At 43.5% G+C, this 17,952-nt stretch overlaps 1 protein-coding gene across 1 annotated transcript; it reads right to left on the reverse strand.

Annotated features, from left to right (window-relative positions):
• Window positions 1-3,106: 3,106 nt before the first annotated feature.
• Window positions 3,107-9,954, reverse strand: LOC311112048 (E3 ubiquitin-protein ligase TRIM47-like). The gene is made up of 2 exons (XM_084155025.1): window positions 9,388-9,954; window positions 3,107-6,545 (listed from the first exon to the last, which is right to left on the reverse strand). Exon 2 carries the CDS (start codon window positions 6,541-6,543, stop codon window positions 5,698-5,700), a length of 846 nt encoding a protein of 281 aa, XP_084011151.1. The 5' UTR covers window positions 6,544-6,545; window positions 9,388-9,954; the 3' UTR covers window positions 3,107-5,697.
• Window positions 9,955-17,952: the final 7,998 nt, after the last annotated feature.

A 17,952-nucleotide genomic window follows, 5' to 3' on the forward strand; every position in this document is an offset into this window, starting at 1 on the left:
GTGATGCACTTGAGTTTGCACAAACATTTTATTATAATAGCTAAAACAGAAAGCGGTTCTCAACTGTAAAGGTGTGTCACATTATGTGATGGTTACTGGTTGTTTAGTTCATCCAGGCCCGGTGTTACGGGAAGGCAAAAAACTGACAGTCACTGAATTTGCCAATGTTAGCAAAAAAATTCTAGATTGGTAAATTAGTCTAGATAGCCATCTAAACTTGCAGTAATCATGGTCAAATTATCGACCTCCAGGGGGCCCCCGTTGATGTTGTTAGTCACTCTCACTTAAATATCATATTAACATGGCACAAGTCATGGCAAAATGTGTAGAATTGCATGAAATTAGCTTTAAAACTGCAAACATTTCTCTCCATCCTATGGCAAAATTTGTACAATTGCAGAAAATGTGCTGTAAAACTGTATCTCCGACCTATGGCAAAATGAGTAGAATTGCATGAAATTAGTTATAAAATTATAACATTTTCTCTGCGCCCCATGGCACAGAGAGAATTGCAGGAAATTAAATTAATAATTAATAATTAACTCTGAACTAATTTTTTTCTCTCTCCGCCGTCAAGAGGGGGGCCACTAAAATGTTTGGCCAGCGAGGTGGGTGGGCCCCCAAAAGGCTAGGGTCCACTCAGATAAAATTTGCGCATCCCCAGTTTTGTTTCACCATAAACATAACAAAACGTATATGTATGACCATGCCCGGTTTTGCCCCTGTAGCGCCGCCGGGCCTACCAGCAGCGCAGACCGGGACAGAGAAGCCGGGACAGACGACACGCAATTCCTATTGATCAAATGTTTCTATGTAATATAATAACTAAGCAATAAGGCACGAGGGGGTGTGGAATATGGCCATATACCACAAACCCCTGAGGTGCCTTATTGCTATTATAAACTGGTTACCAATGTAATTACAACAGCAAAAAGAAATGTTTTGTCAAAATATGAGCTTGTTTTACTCCTTTTACAACACTTATAGCCCCAGAACATGTTCTCAGACTGTTTGGTCTATAACAGAAACAGAAATCACCTGATCCACCATTCCTACATACTCATATCTTCATTTGATAACTAGCACTGAATAAATATACTGTATACCATATTAATCTATATTCATCTCCCTATCCTCAGATAACCAGCATACCATTAATTCATACCCTAGCCTCATGCACTTCTGGATGTCCTAACTTGCTATGCTTCTCTTCCTCAGACCCACAGCTCAGAATATAATCGAGTATGACATTATTGTCCCATTATGAAACGGAAACTTGTCTTTTGTCGATGTCTTTGTTTTCCCCGTTCAATAAGATATTTACATCTAAATAGACCGTTGTGGCGAGAATACTAATTTTTCAGATTCTTATCAATGTTAGATTTTATGCCAAAAAAATTGGATACCGTACATATGGACTGTTTGGTGCATTTCATCCTGCTAGTTATGCTTAACACACTCATGTGGCATTTTGGACCTGAAAGCGTATGGCTAGAGTGGCATGACTCAAGCCCCACTCTTATTTGGATTCTTGGGTCAGTCTGGTGCTGTGTGGCAGCTCGGTCACAGTCAAAGAAACGAATTATCTCTGAAATCGACCCACTCTCTTCATGTTATCCATCATCAACAACAACAGAACAACCTCAAATACAAAGCATTTTTGTTGAATTTTGGTCTACCCACTATTTCTCCCTGCCTGCCTTTTGGCTATGCATGGATGTTGTTGTGTTTTAGTGTGATAAACCAGAAAACATTGAAAAAGAGAGTCCATACCAAACTCATCTGAGCTTAAGTATTGTTTTTGTTGCAAAATGGCGCCACCTTGCTGCATTGTAACTATCAGGATTTCCATTTAACTCCAGTCTATTAAATTCTACCAGGAGCTTTCCAGTCACAAAATCATGATCCATGAATTAAATTCAGGTGGTATTGGCCCCTAACCCTGACTATTATGTGGTGTGCCCCAATAGAGCACCAGTAAAGAATGAGAAGATTGACCCCTAACCTTAGCTGTGTGTTCCAATAGGGAGCCCTGTAGAGCGACCACTAACCCTGTCTGTGTGTAGTCTCTGTAGGGGGACTACACGGTGTGGGTGCTGCCCCTGCTAATCGTCTACCTGTTCACCGTGGCCAACTGCTTCTGTTCGTCTTCAAGTTCGTGATGGACATGCTCTTCCCCTGCTTTGCCACAGACACGACTCAACCAGCCACTCTTATTTGGATTCTTGGGTCTGTCTAGAGCTGTGGGTGGCAGTTCCGGCACAGAGTCAAAGAAACGGTTTGTTTCAACCGACTCCCTTCATGGTCTGCATCATCATCAACAACAAAGAGCATCCTTAAATACAAAAAAATCACGTTTTAGCACATTTTTGTCTGCCCACTATTTTCCTGTGTCTTTTGGCTGTGTGTGGATGTTATTGTGTCAGAGTCTGATAAACCAGATAAGATTGAATAAGAGAGGGTCCATATCAAACTAATTTGGGCTGAAGTCTTTTTTCTTGTGTAAAATGGCGCCACCTTGCTATAAGTATTTAGATTTGCATTTGACTAATTGAAAATGTTTCAATACTTTTTCTACCAGGAGCTTTTCAAGTCACAAAATTATTACAATTCAGGTGTGATCGGCCCTTAGCCCTGGCTATTATGTCCTATCCAATAGGACCCCAGTAGGAGATTGACCCCTAACCTTGACTGTGTGTAAACCCCTCTAGACAGCCCAGTGCAGAGTGAGGAGACAGGGATGGTGGAGTACCGTGTCAGTACATGTAATGGTACCATACTGTGGGCTTCATCTGTTCCTCTCAGTGAGTTTAAAACTCTGGTAAAAAAAACTCTGTTCAGAAGGAGTGTAAATGTTTCCTATAGGCCAGATCGTATTGTTGTACTAATTGTATGTTTAAAATGTTGTAATGTTAGCTGCTGCCTTTTTGGCCAAGTCTCCCTTGTAAAAGAGACTCTTTGCCTCAATAGGCTTTTCCTGGTTAAATGAAAATAAATACATCTGGATCAGTCAGTTCATCTTGGCCTGCCAGCAGATGACCGTGGCCGGAGCTGTAGTCAAAATGAAATCAAATGAAATCAAATGTATTGGTCACATACACATGTTATTGCGAGTGTAGCGAAATGCTTGTGCTTCTAGTTCTGACAGTGCAGCAATATCTAGCAAGTAATATCTAACAGTTCCACAACAAAAACCTAATACACAAAAATCTAAGTAAAGGAATGGAATAAGAATATATAAATATATGGATGAGCAATGTCATTATCAAAGTGGCATAGGCTAAGATGCAATAGATGGTATAGAATACAGTATATACATATGAGATGGGTAATGCAAGATATGTAAACATTATTAAAGTGGCATTATTAAAGTGACTAGTGTTCCATTTATTAAAGTGGCCAGTGATTTTCAAGTCTGTATGTAGGCAGAAGCCTCTCTGTGCTAGTGATGGCTGTTTAACAGTCTGATGGCCTTGAGATATAAGCTGTTTTTCAGTCTCTCGGTCCCAGCTTTGATGCACCTGTACTGACCTCGCCTTCTGGATGATAGCTGGGTGAACAGGCAGTGGCTCGGGTGGTAGTTGTCCTTGATTATCTTTTTGGCCTTCCTGTGACATCGGGTGCTGTAGGTGTCCTGGAGGGCAGGTAGTTTGCCCCCAGTGATGCGTTGTGCAGATCACACCACCCTCTGGAGAGCCCTGCGGTTGCGGGCGGTGCTGTTGCCATACCAGGCGGTGATACAGCCCGACAGGATGCTCTCAATTGTGCATCTGTAAAGGTTTGTGAGGATCTTAGGGGCCAAGCCAAATTTCTTCTGCCTCCTAAGGTTGAAGAGGCGCTGTTGCGCCATCTTCACCACACTGTCTGTGTGGGTGGACCATTTCAGATTGTCAGTGATGTGTACGCTGAGGAACTTGAAGCTTTTCACCTTCTCCACTGCGGTCCCGTTGATGTGTATAGGGGCGTGCTCCCTCTGCTGTTTCCTGAAGTCCACAATCAGCTACTTCGTTTGTTGATGTTGAGGGAGAGGTTATTTTCCTGGCACCACTCCGCCAGGGCCCTCACCTCCTCCCTGTAGGCTGTCTCGTCATTGTTGGTAATCAGGCCTACTACTGTTGTGTTGTCTGCAAACTTGATGATTGAGTTGGAGGAGTGCGTGGTCACGCAGTCGTGGGTGAAAAGGGAGTACAGGAGGGGCTGAGCATGCACACTTGTGGGGCCCCTGTTGCACAGGGCGGGGTTCAGACCCAGGGGCCCCGGGTTTAATGATGAGCTTGGAGGGTACTATGGTGTTGAAGGCTGAGCTATAGTCAATGAACAGCATTCTTACATAGGTATTCCTCTTGTCCAGATGGGATAGGGCAGTGTGCAGTGCGATGGTGATTGCATCGTCTGTGGATCTATTGGGGCGGTATGCAAATTGAAGTGGGTCTAGGGTGTCAGGTAAGGTAGAGGTGATATGATCCTTAACTAGCCTCTCAAAGCACTTCATGATGAATCAGAGAGATGCGGGTGACTGTCTTAATCGACATCCACTTCATCAGTGTCCGGGGAGCAGTTGGTGTTGGGGGTTAACTGCCTTGCTCAAGGGCAGTTCAGCATTAGAGGTCAAATATATTAATAATTAAAGAGCAACATCATTTATTTTCAATTACTTATTATTTAAGGTCATTCCAGTTGATAATGTTAATTTTCAGCAAATGCAAGCATTTATTATTTATATTAAGATGTACACAGTTTCCATTTTCATTTGATGACACAATTTCAGAGGACATCCATGGACATTCTAATCATATGACATGTCAACCTGACTAAATATATGTATAAATATATTTATACATGCAATGATTTGTAGATATAAATTGTAAATGACTTGTTGTGGAAAACCGTTTCCTCTCCATCGTTTAATCAGTCTGTGTGGTTGACAGGAGAAATGATGAGAGGGGCTAGGTTTTTACCACCAGCATTATTACAGGGGCTGAATAATGGATATAATTTCTCAGTAAAGGTGCAGCCAGTGAAAGAGTAGATATGAGACCAGGTCTCCACATCATAAAAAGAGACCTCACCCTCCTCATAGTCCACAAACACCCCCACCTGCTGGGGCTTCTCGCTCAGGGAGAGGACGAAATGGGGGTAGGTCCCGGCTTTGTACACATTCACATCCCTTAGGAACACAGTCCAGAGTCCATCTTCAGGACTCAGTGAGATATTCCCCTTCCTGACTATGGACTCTCTGGCCACTCCTAAAGTCCACTTAGTCTTCCCCTTAACAATCACCTCATAGTAAAATCTCCCTGAGGAGAAGCAATCCTTTCCAAGGACAATGGCAAAACGATCAAACCTTTTTGGATTGTCAGGAAGATTCTGTGGTGTGTCTCCACATCTCACTTGTTTCCCATCCTCAGACAGGATGAGATCGGGATGTGCTGTATCAGGGTCCAGAGTAACATCCACTGCATACTGCTGAATCCTCTTCAGTTTGACTTCAGGCAGCAGCTTCTCCATCTCTTTATTCAGCGTTTCCTCCAGCTGAGACACAGCTCTCCTCACAGTCCCTACACACAGATCACTGTGAACGCTGATCTCAGACCAGTCCTTGGTGGATGGAGGGGTGCACACTAGGGATGTGAAGCTCTGGAGAATTTTGAGGTGGTCCTTGGTGTGTGAGAGCTGCTCCAGCTCAGTGCTTCTCCTCTACAGCTCAGTGATTTCATGCTCCAGCTCTTTAATGAGCCCTTCAGCCTGCCTCTCTGCTGCTTTCTGCTTCTCCTCAATCACCTCAATGAGCTCAACCTGCCTTTTCTCAATGGATCGCACCAGAGCAGTGAATACCTGCATGCTGTCTGCTATCTCTCTCTTTGCATCTCTCTTGCTGAGCTCTACTGAGTGTTTGATCTCCTTTAGCTTCTGCAGTCGCTCCTGGATAATCTGCTGCAATTCTGCCTCCGTTTTCCCCAGCTGAGCCTTCCTCTCTCCACACTCTTCCTCTATAGGGACAGTGTCATGAGTCTTGTGGTCTGCCTCAGTGCAGAACTGACACACACACGTCTGGTCAGTCCTACAGAACAGCTCCAGGAGTCTGTCATGTTTCTTACAGATCCTGTCTTCCAGGTTCTCCACGGGGTCAATCAGTTTGTGTCTCTTTAAGGGTGGGGCTATCTGATGAGGCTCCAGGTGAGTCTCACAGTAAGAGGCCAGACACACCAGGCAGGACTTCAGGGCCTTGAGCTTCGTCCCAGTGCAGACATCACAGGTCACTTTTCCGGGATTGGTAGGGCAATCATCTTTACCTCTGTCTGTCATCCTTTTAAAATGATCTACAACCTCTCTGAACGTTGTGTTGACACGAAGCTCAGGTCGTGTGTAGAATGTCTCCTTACACAGTGGACACTGACACAGGTCATTGGTATCCCAGTACTTTGTGACACAGGCAATGCAGAAGTTGTGTCCGCATGAAGTGGAGACTGGCTCAGTGAACACATCCAGACAGATAGAGCACAGGAACTGCTCTTCAGACAGGAGACTGCTGGAGGAAGCCATATCTAGACAGAGAAAGTCAAACTGTAAATCATTTCCTGGAAGGAGTCAGCTCTCGATAGTTTTAGTGTCATCAGCTTGATTAAAGTTGTGATAAATTCGGTATAAACTTGCTAAATTACCAAAGTGAGATAAACATAGGTACTGTAGATAAAAAAAAATCAGGAAGTAGAATTAACACATTAAAAATGATCGGTACTTGTAAATCTCATCTCACCTGTCTGTGTGTGTGTGAGAGTGTGGGCGCGTTCTCTGATTTCGTCTGTAGTTAAAACGGTAGTATCAAAAAAAGAAAGACCAATTTCTAAAGAGTTTGAGAGAGTTTGCTCATGTGCGCAACATACAGTCCAATAAATCTATCAACTTTAGTTGACATGCTCCTCCCCACCCAGTGCTGCTATATACAGTATGTGCTCTGGAACCATATTAACCCTTTGTATGGCTGATCTCTTTCTTCATTCTTGATACAATGTTTTACCATTTAAAATCAAACAAGAACAGAACAGTTTAATAAACCGGACTGTTTTGATTTTCACTAATCTTGGTAGAAATATATTAATAATTAATATAACTTATGAAATATATAACTATGAATTATGAATTAAGTGTGATTTAGAGTTGTTAAACAAAGACTCATTGCAGAGGTATGTAAGGTTTTCTAAAGACATCAACAACAAAATAATTCAAATTCCAAATATATTATAGTGGCAATGTACATTTCTTACATTCATAGCTAATTATCTAACGCTCCTGTAGCCAATTTTCAACATATATTTGTTTAGCATAGGGCTTTATTTTCTGCTTTATTTCCCACTGTAAGCAAGTTATAGATTACTGCTCAAAGAGAGGGCAAAGAGGGGTGGGCTATCAGCTATAATTTACATTACATTTTAGCTATCATAGTGAATGTAGATTATGTAAATCAGCTAGTTAGCTATGGTGTTGAAACTAGTCATTAACTGTGGTTGGAGTTTGTTCTGCTGCATACATCTGCCTCTTAGGCCTACTAACAAACAATCGAATTGAAGCCTTCCCTGTTCTTGACTGTGAGATGACACATGCAACTCAAAGGGGAGCCACTACTACACTACAGTAGTTTAAGAATATGTTGCAAGAGAAAAGATAAATCACCCTTATTAAACTCTCCAGATCATTTTCCATCAATGGATGTCGATTTAACTTGTTTTGACTGCTATGATTAAGCAATAAGGCAGAGGAGGTGTGGTATATGGCCAATATACCACAGCTAAGGGCTGTTCTTAGTACATAGCCCTTAACTGTTGTATTTTGGCCATATACCACAAACTCCTGAGCTGCCTTAATCCTATTATAAACTGGTTAACAAAGTAATTAGAATAGTAAATAGTAATATTTTGTCATTCCTGTGGTACACAGTCTGATATACCATGGCTTTCAACCAATCAGCATTCAGGGCTCAAACCACCCGGGTTTATAATTTACTGCTCTAATTAAGTTGGTAACCAGTTTATAATAGCAATAAGGGACCTCAGGGGTTTGTGGTATATGGCAAATATTCCACGGCTAAGGGCTGTATCCAGGCTCTCCGCCTTGCGTCGTGCATAAGAACAGCCCTTAGCCGTGGTATATTGGCCATATACCACACCCCGTCGGGCCTTATTGCTTAAATAAATCCCGTTTGGGCATGTGCATAACTATAGATAAATCCGACAGGAGAGTTTGAGTGATGAAAGTTGGACAAAGGATCTCTAAATCTCTGTGCAAGACACACTTGGATGAACTTCAAAAAACGAATGTTAGGCTATTTTCTGGCAATTGTGCTGTTATTATGTGCCAGATGTTAAGACTACAAACCGTTATAAAATGGCCTATTTGCGAGATTGACTTGTTATTTCAATAGGCATAGGCTACTGACTAAAATCTAGGTTTATAATTGCAATTCAACTTTGCCATGGTTTGCTGAGTTAGATGCAGGTAGCCTATAGCCCCTGATAGGCCAACATCTAATTTCAGGGAAAAGTTCACAATGAAACTGACATTAAATGTGGAGAATGATACATTTGCAATAGAGCTGTGACCATGATCACAATTGATAACTTCCCATTTAATTAACTAAACATTGCCATTAATAATTGCATAATAACAAGGCTACAACAACAAACGTAGTTATAGGCTATTTATTACATCCGTTTGGCAGCTCCAGGTAGGCTACACAAGTGGCACAAATTGATTTGCAATGACTCTAGTGATATCGTAATTTCAACACATTTAACGTATCAAATGGTAGGGCTACAGTAGGCTACAATGGCATAGAAATTAATAGCCTCCTTGATGGCCAACAGATGCAAATGTAGCCTATCATTCTCCACATTTAATGTCATTTTCATTGTGGACTTTTTCCCATAACAGAAGCATGCGAGGGAGTTCTATAACTTCCATTTCAAATGTCCACTCGCGCAGTGCACCAGACCCTAGAACTGAGCATGACATGCTGACCAGACCGCATGTGCGTCTGCGTGCGCCATCGCGCACATGTTGATTTTGTCCACCCACACCAGACGTGATCAGGACACACAGGTTGAAATATCAAAACGAATGGTCCTCTGTAGCTCAACTGATAGAGCACGGCGCTTGTAACGCCAAGGTAGTGGGTTCGATCCCCGGGACCACCCATACACAAAAAAAATTATGCACGCATGACTGTAAGTCGCTTTGGATAAAAGCGTCTGCTAAATGGCATATTATATTATTATAACTCTGAACTTCGGGACAGGTCGAAAACCATTAAACATGTATGGCAATTTAGCTAGCTAGCTTGCTGTTGTAGCTAATTTGTCCTGGGATATAAACATTGGGTTGTAATTTTACCTGAAATGCACAAGGTCCTCTACTCAGACAATTAATCCACAGATAAAAGTGTAAACCAAGTGAGTTTCTAGTTCTCTCCTCCTTCAGGCTTCTTCTTCTTCTTTGGACTTTATATGGCGGTTGGCAACCAACTTTAAGGTGCATTACCACCACCAACTAGAGTGGAGTGTGGACCTCCGTTCAACTTTCGATCACCTATGTGGGTATATGCTCCTAAAAACCAGTGAGGAGATGGGAGAGGCGGGACTTGCAGCGAGTGGAGCGTCACAAATAGAACCAAGTTCTATTTTAGCGCTTGGCTACGCAGACCTCTACTGTGCCTAAAGTCCTTTTCCAATGCTTTGTCGCCGTTATATCAGTTATAGCGCGTTAATATTTTATGGGAAAAGGGTCTCTCCATAATGACCAATCTAAATAGCCTACTTACAACTGGTAAAACGTTGTCAGGAGGGGCGCGCGTGCTGCTCTTGTCTCCGTGACTCAGCTGCTTCTGCTTGCAGCACTCTCAACCTGGCCCTCCCACTCCCCACCATTCACTCATTCCCGTGTACACTAGTACGCAGTGCCGCGTGGTGTAACACCGCTTCCCATAATGGAAGAAAAGCGTTGAGAAGCGGAGAGGACGGAGGACCGTTGGGCGGTGAACGTGGTGTGGGAGGCGGTGAAAAAGTTCAGCATGACCAATCATATGAGTGGTTCCCATGACGAATTTGACGCTATGCGACCCATCGCTGGAGACTTTCTCCAGCAAAGATGGCTGACAAAAATACTAGGATTGAAGCAAATGTAAGTAATTATAACGTCATAACTCATGCAAAAAATGTACAGTTTAGAGGAATATGTTAGTAAATGTACAGTTTAGAGGAATATGTTAGTTAATGTAGAGACAAACGATTATGCATATTTTTTTGTCATAAAGTTAATTTACGAAAATCGCTAGTTAGCAAGCTAGTTGACTAGCTAACATTAGCCAGCTAACTAACTAGCTTTATGCTGTTGTGACATGAGTATGAAATTGTAATTCGTGTTGTTTAATGTTTTAGGGACTCCTGAGAAAACCAGCAAACCAGGCTGTAGTCTTGTGAAACAGTGGATGTAAAGAATCCAGCTAGCATTTACTGCAAATTGAATGGACAATTTTGTAAGCTTGCCTTGCTGATATTTCCCATGCAATGCAGTTGAAGTAACGTAGCTAGCTAACCATTTTCTTTCTTATTGTGCAGTGGACGATAAAAATACCTGTATGCCTATGTATGTGTTGCTAGCTATGTAGCCGATATGTGTAAAACGTTTGGTATAAATATTAGATCAGAACCTAGCTATAAACCTCAGCTATCATAGCCTGTTGTATCAACTTCAAAACAGTCTGAATGGCATTAATGAAGTTTATGGATTGAGTAGAATATAATCTAACTTTATTGTGCCAAGGATGCATGTCCTATATACATGTAGTTATTACCAAGCATGAGATCCCCACATTGTAGCCTGTACATTAAATATATTCACTGATCATGTACCCTACCTTGGCAAAGAAAGGTGCGGTTCAGGTATGAATGTCTGTGAGGCATTCTTTTTCAGTCATATCCAATACCAGGAGTGTCTGTGTAACCGGCACTGTACTGCACGGCTGTATCTCTGCGTTGTGTGTGATTGATTGGGACTATAGATGTGGACTTTGGAGATCAGGCTGTTTTAATTAATCAGAATTCTCTCTGCATCCAAAAGAAAATACAAAACATTTGTAGAGCACAAATAGGTTCTGCCCATTGTCGCCTCTTTCTCTCATAGTGCATCAAAATTATTTGAGCACGAGCACGCAGGGCAAAACGTAAGTACACACTCTCCTATTCCCAGGATGCAGGCATGCACAATAACAAATCAACATGCTATATTAATATATGAACATGGTGAAATTCACAAAGTACTTTAACAACTGTTACATTCACCACTCCTGAATTTCACCAACCTTGTAAAACGAAACAAAATAATCTACCAAGCTCAAGGCATAATTCTGAATTCAGCTCAAAGCTACCCATAGGGTTCAGGGCAAGTGAAAGTTGGTCAGACCTTCAACTGCCCCTAGATGCATAGTGCCTCTTACACTAAATCTACCTTCTTAGCCGTAAAAGAAACTGTCATTCTGTACTATATCTCTGTACTATGTTCAACTTGCTCCTTCTGGGGGATTGACTCAATTAGTCTCTTGACAGGTTTAACTACCCTCCCCGCCCTTGTGCGACCCACCACTGGGCTAGGGGCCATGGTGACTAACAGTGGTTCTGGCCTTAGATCATTGATCAGAGGAGGGTTTGAAGGAATCAGCTCCAGGATCTCAGAAGTGCTTCCCAGGTCATTTTCCTCAGGCAGGCGAGGTTCTTCTGGTTCTGTCTTTGCATCCGATGTCCACAGCTCGGAGTAATCGCTTGAATCCTCCGCCATCAAAGATGCACTTTCCTCCCCAGAGTCCTCCATGTCTTCCCTATCCAGTCCATCACCGGAATGCGTGGCCTCTCCTGCCTCTACATTGATCGAAGGTCCTGCAGCATCACTGTCATTGAAGTACTCTGAATCATCAATTTCAAATGGCAGGAAGTTAACCTGCAGCAGTAGATTTCTGGGAACCACCTTCTCTCTGCCATCGCGGCCTTGGATTCTGTATGTGTGAGTTTGTGGATTGACTGAAGTCACTGTGAAAATCTCGGGATTCCACTTGTCAGCCAACTTGCGACGGTCCCTTTCATCCTTGTTGGCGATGAGGACACGATCCCCCATGGACAAACTGATGCCTTTAACCCGCTTGTCGTACTCCCGACCTTGTCGTCTCTGTTGCTTGTCAGTGTGCCTTTGGGCAACACTCATAGCTTCCTTCAGCCCAGTGATCAGCGTCTCGACATACATGTTGCAATCCACAACACTGGAGTCGTCCAAGACATTGTGGAATATCACATCCAGTGGTAGCCGAGGGACCCTACCAAACATGAGAAAGAATGGAGCATAGCCCGTGGTCTCGTAAACTGTGGCATTATAGGCGAATGTCAATGACTGGATTTGTTCAGGCCAATGTTCCTTGGTTTTCAGGGGTAGACTCCTGAGCATGCTGCCTAAAGTCCTGTTGAAGCGTTCAGTCTCTCCATTCCCCATAGGGTGATATGCCGTGGTTCTTGACTTTTGGAACCTGGAGACCTCGAAGTTCCTCATGCGAGAGTTCAGGCAAAGTGTCAATACCAGGAGAAAGCAGCTGTTGGATGTTGGAACCAAGCTGGAATGCTTGCATCTCCGTTGAACATTCCCAGTCGATATGGAGCTAACATATAGCTTTCACTTCAGCAGTGGTCAAGGAGGTTATCTCTTGGGGATAAGAAGCCCACCGTAAGGCATCTTGGACATCATCATTTGGCGTCCCAACAGCCTCAGACAGAAGTGCTAGGTAGGACTCCCTCATCAGTCTCCGCGTGGCAGTCACTGCGAAGGGGTCGCGGCTCATTGCATCTTGCTCGTGAATACTATAGGCCTTGCTTTATCTTCACCTTCAGGCACTTGACAAAGCACAGCCCCGAGACCATCCAAAGAAGCGTCAGTGAAGAGAATGAACGGCCTCTCAAAATCAGGGTGAGCCAGCACGACACAATTCAGAAGAGCATCCTTCAGCTTCTGGAATGCAATGACACACTCCTCAGTCCAATCTGATAGTGTCAGCTTCCGGAAAATCCCACTGTTGCCCTTCTTCCTCCCATCTCTTCCTCTTCTCTTTTGACCCCCAGTGCGTGCATACAAAGGCTTGGCTATGGAGGAACAATCAGGAATGAAGTGCTGGTAATATAATACCATACCCAAGAAAGATTTCAGCCTCCGAACAGAGGGAGTACACCCGTCTGCCTCCATCAGCTGAGCTTGGCTCATCTTGGCATTGGCCTCCACTTTCTCAGCGTCCACTGACACACCGTCCTCTTTAATGATATGTCAGAGGAATTTCACTGTTCTTCGTAGGAAGTGGCATTTCTTTGGTGCTAGTTTGAGATTGTTGGCACTTAGACGGCTAAACACAACTTCAAGTCGCTGCAGAGCCAGTTCCTCGGTGGGTGCAAAGACCAAAAAGTAATCTAGGTAACAAAGGAGATTTGAGAAATGTAGGTCCCCAAATATACTTAACATCATTCTCATGAAAGAGGCCGGGCTGTTACACAGACCTTGTGGCATGCGATTGTACTCATAAAGTCCCATCGGTGTGGTAAAGGCTGTGTACTTCTTGTCCTCTTCATGAACTGGAATGTTATAAAATCCTGAGGTCAAGTCCATGGTGCTGAAAAATGCACTGCCACCAAGGGCTGCAAGGCAATCTGCTTGATGAGGAAGGGGATGAGCGTCCTTCACCGTTCGTGCATTCATCCACCTGAAGTCAGTGCATAACCTCAGACTCCCGTCTTTCTTCCATACCATGACTAAAGGGGAGGCATACTCACTAACCGACTTGCGTATAAGGCCTACTTCCTCCATAACTGTTAATACCTTCCTCAGCTTCAGGTAATGAGCAGGCGGAACCCTTCTGTATGGTAGGCGGAAGGGTCTGTCATCAACCAGATGGATACGGTGAACATAACTCCTGGCTTCTCCGCAGTCCAGATTATGTCTTGAGAAGATGTCTTCATATTTTGTGATGGTATTCACAAGCTTCTCCTTCCACTGGTCAGTCACTTGGAATCCATCAATGTCAATGTCTCCTAATCCTAGATCAGACAGTCTTTGTTTCAGGTTGTGGCAGCCATTGTCATCCTGCTTCTGTTCCACTGGGGTCTTCCTCACCTCATGAAGGCCCTGAAAAATGGTTGCATCCTCAACAGCCAAGCATGTAGACACATCGGCCAGCTTCATGTTACGTCTTAGAGTGAGATGTTTATCTGAACAGTTTACTACCTTTAAACGGACCAAGCCATCTCCCCACATAGGCGTAATAACTCTACCCACAAGTTTGTGGGCATGACCTTTGACCTGGTAGGCTCGACTATTACAGTGCTGCCTGGAGACAATGCCACATTTTTAGGAAGTTTACCCCAAACTAAGTGTTCAGTCTTGGGAAAAAGAGTCACAGCTTGAGTGAGCTTCACGGTCCCAATCTTGCCATCAACTTGCTGTCCCTTCCATCTTGTGACACTTGTCATCATCTGCAGAAACTGCTCACCATCTGGTGAGTGAGTCTGGCCATCCATGTTGTTGACTAGCTTCCAGTATTCGTCAGTGCCCTTCATCTCATGCAATAGATGCTTAATGACGTTCAATCCCAGGATAAGATCATCACGCTGTCCAGGAACAACTAGGGTGGGGACTTTAACATCAATCCCATGGATTTGCATCTCTAAGTCATAGAAACAGTTTGATGAGGCCTTCTTCCCCCCACAACCTACTAACACTAACTCTTTAGGAGGCTGATATTGCTGAGGAAGGGCACCTACTTCCAAAAGTCTCTGCTCAGTAGGTTCACTCAATGTACAGGCCATAGACCCAGTGTCAAGCATGCCCTTAAGCTGCACTTTCCCATGTACAGACACAGAGGTGTAAAACAAATCTGAAAAAGCCTCAAACTCTTGTGAACCTAACATAACAATTTTCTCTCCCTCTTTCGCATCAGAGCACAACATCTCATATGTTTTCTCAAGATCATCAGATTCTTTCCTGGGGGTAGACAGTTGAACACCCACATTTCCCCCCTTCACCAGTGGACGTGTCAGTTTAACGGTTGCTGCTGTAGTGGGTTTCTCTGCTGCTGTGTTGGGCGTCTCTCACCGCCGGGATTGGCATAGCATTCCCCCTGTTTTGGACAATTTTACTTCCAATGATCTGGGGAAAAGCACCAGAAGCACAGGTTCTCATGTCTACAGTGCATCACAGTGGAGTGATCTGTTGAGCCACAAACCCTGCATTCCCTACGCCTGAAGGGCTGGGCGGGGAAAGATGGCGCCCTGGCCTGTGTCTGTGAAACCATAACAGGTGAATGAGCCTCTCGATACTTGCACTCTGCCCATCTTGTTTGGCGCTTGATGTGAGAGAAGTGTCACTGCATGCACCAGCATTGGCCCCGCCTTCAAACGGAGTTGTCTGGGGATGTACTGTTACTTGCTTTGAGGATACAGCGGTAGAATGACACATGGTGGCCTTTCTGCGGCGTTCATATTCATAGATTCTCTCCTGTACTTCACTCGCAGTCCATTTCTCAGCAGACTTGTATTGGAATACTGCTGCCAGTTTGGGGTCAGGGCAGTATGTTACCAACATCATGACGACATCTGAGTTGTAGCTGTCAATCTTCTTACCTTGTCTCTTAAGACCCTCGCAAGCGACATCTACGGCCTTGTTCAATCGAACCCAATACTCCATAACAGCCTCTCCGGGTACAGGATTAGTATTGTAAAAATCAGCTAAAGACATGCATGAGTAGGCCAATTCGCTGAAATTCTGTTTCAGAATGTCAAATACAATCTCTGGCTTCTCTTTAGGATCAACAGTTGTCTCATTGTGTAAATGTATCTTTACCATGTCTCTTGCTTTGCCAGATAATCGACTAATCATCTCATCCGATTGTTCCCCAACAGGACATCTCTTCCTCCTCAAGTATATTCTCATCAACTCATCCCATTCATGAATGGAGCATTTGTCTGTACCATCTCCTCTATATGTAGGAGGTTCCTTCACATCTGATTGCATGATGAACTTCATTTTACTGAGGTCTACATATCCTGCTGACTCTGAGTGATGATCACTTATCTTCTATGTATTTACTGGTGGCTCATGAGTGCTGGACCTGCCACTCTGTATTTCCTCCCTAAATGGAGCTCCCTATTTCCCGGGCTAACTGAGTGACGAGCTCAGCTAAACCATCTACAGGGGCATTTTGATTAACACTAGATGAAGGGCTTTCATCAGTATTTTTAGTGGAGCAAAACATGGGGGAACCTACTGCACCTACACGCTTTACAGGGGTTTGATCAGGGTATGAGAAAAACCTCCCCCTCCCAGCAGTGAATTTGGGTTAATCATCACCATTATAAGATGCCATGTCACTAAACCACTAATGTTATGTTAAAATGTCTGTTGATGAACACACTTCTATATTAGTTAACCATAAACAGCACTCTCAATACATCGTTTTCAGAAAAGAAATAAACAGGAGAGAATATAGACTGCAGATCCGCTTTTTGCCACAAGGCGGAAGGAGTACCTCAATGATGTAAACAGAGTCTCTAGAGCAGCAGCGCCGCGGTGATTGAGCTGACGTCGATCAACGATGAATCCAGGTCACGGCACCAATGTAACCGGCACTGTACTGCACGGCTGTATCTCTGCGTTGTGTGTGATTGATTGGGACTATAGACATGGACTTCGAAGATCAGGCTGTTTTAATCAATCAGAATTCTCTCTGCATCCAAAAGAAAATACAAAACATTTGTAGAGCACAAATATGTTCTACCCAATTACAGTGCTACCCTAATATTCTCTCAGTTCATCACAATTACATAATAATGTCTCTAGCGGTGTCTCCTAACAGCCTTGTGCCCCCAGTTGGCCCGAAGGTTATCTTAAGAGCGGGTGAGATGGTGATGATGGGACTGGGGATTGGCACCCTCCCCACATGAAAACATACCTGCAGACGAGAGAGAGAGAGAGCATGATTAAGCCTTGTGTTTTTTTAATTCTAACACTTGTCAGTCATCATAATCATCAGGAGGTGAAATGCAAAACTGACCATGTATCATTAACTCTGGGACTGCTACATCTCTATCTGTATTTCAATGTAAAACATCTCTTTAATAATACTTCAGTTTGACCCGACCAAGTGACCTCTCACCTCTGAGCATGCTGTGCCCTCAATATGTCAGCCAGTTCAGATGCGGGAGGGGTTCACCAAAACAGCTGATATAACCTAGAGGATTTAGGGAGAAGGGGGTAGAGGGATGAAGTGAAGGAGAGAGACTGTTATTGAGAAAATAAAGTAGTTAGAGGAATCTGTGTGTGTGGGTTCACCTGTTGTCCACACTAAGTGGCTGCAGAGTACTTTATACTGAAAAACATGCACAGACACATGAGGACACACAATTTAGCATAGTTATATAAATAATGAAGTGTCTTACTATTCTCCATGGTTGGTCCTCTTGCCTATTCTTTGAAGGTAGAAGGAGCCACAGTTATACACCTGAGCCTGCTTGCTGCACAACATATTCCATCAATCAGATTGATACAAAAGTGTGTGGGTGTGGTTTATAGGGTGTCTAATTGTTCTAATATTTTTCAATATGGGTGACTCTTAAAAGAGCCTGTTTTGTTTTTGTACAGACATCACCCTCACCTGAACAGCACCCTCACCTGAGAAGTAGAAATCAAAAGGAGAGAAATTGGAAATGTAATAACTGCAGATGACAGCTAAGTAAATGGAAGAGTACTCTTATTGCAATGTGGATGGCTCTTAAAATAGCATTTTGTTGTGCATAGTGTAGTCTTTGGTGTTGCCAGGGAACAGCACCCTCTTCGAAGAAGTAGGAGGTGATGATCTCCCGTGCTGCGTTGTTGGCCCCCATC

The sequence above is a fragment of the Coregonus lavaretus genome, assembly GCF_964263955.1.
Source record: "Coregonus lavaretus genome assembly, chromosome: 38".
NCBI classification, from domain to species: domain Eukaryota; kingdom Metazoa; phylum Chordata; class Actinopteri; order Salmoniformes; family Salmonidae; genus Coregonus; species Coregonus lavaretus.

Coding starts and splice junctions, on each gene's coding strand:
- LOC311112048 (XM_084155025.1), bottom strand. CDS start 6,543: ATGGCTTCCTCCAGCAGTCTCCTGTCTGAAGAGCAGTTCCTGTGCTCT.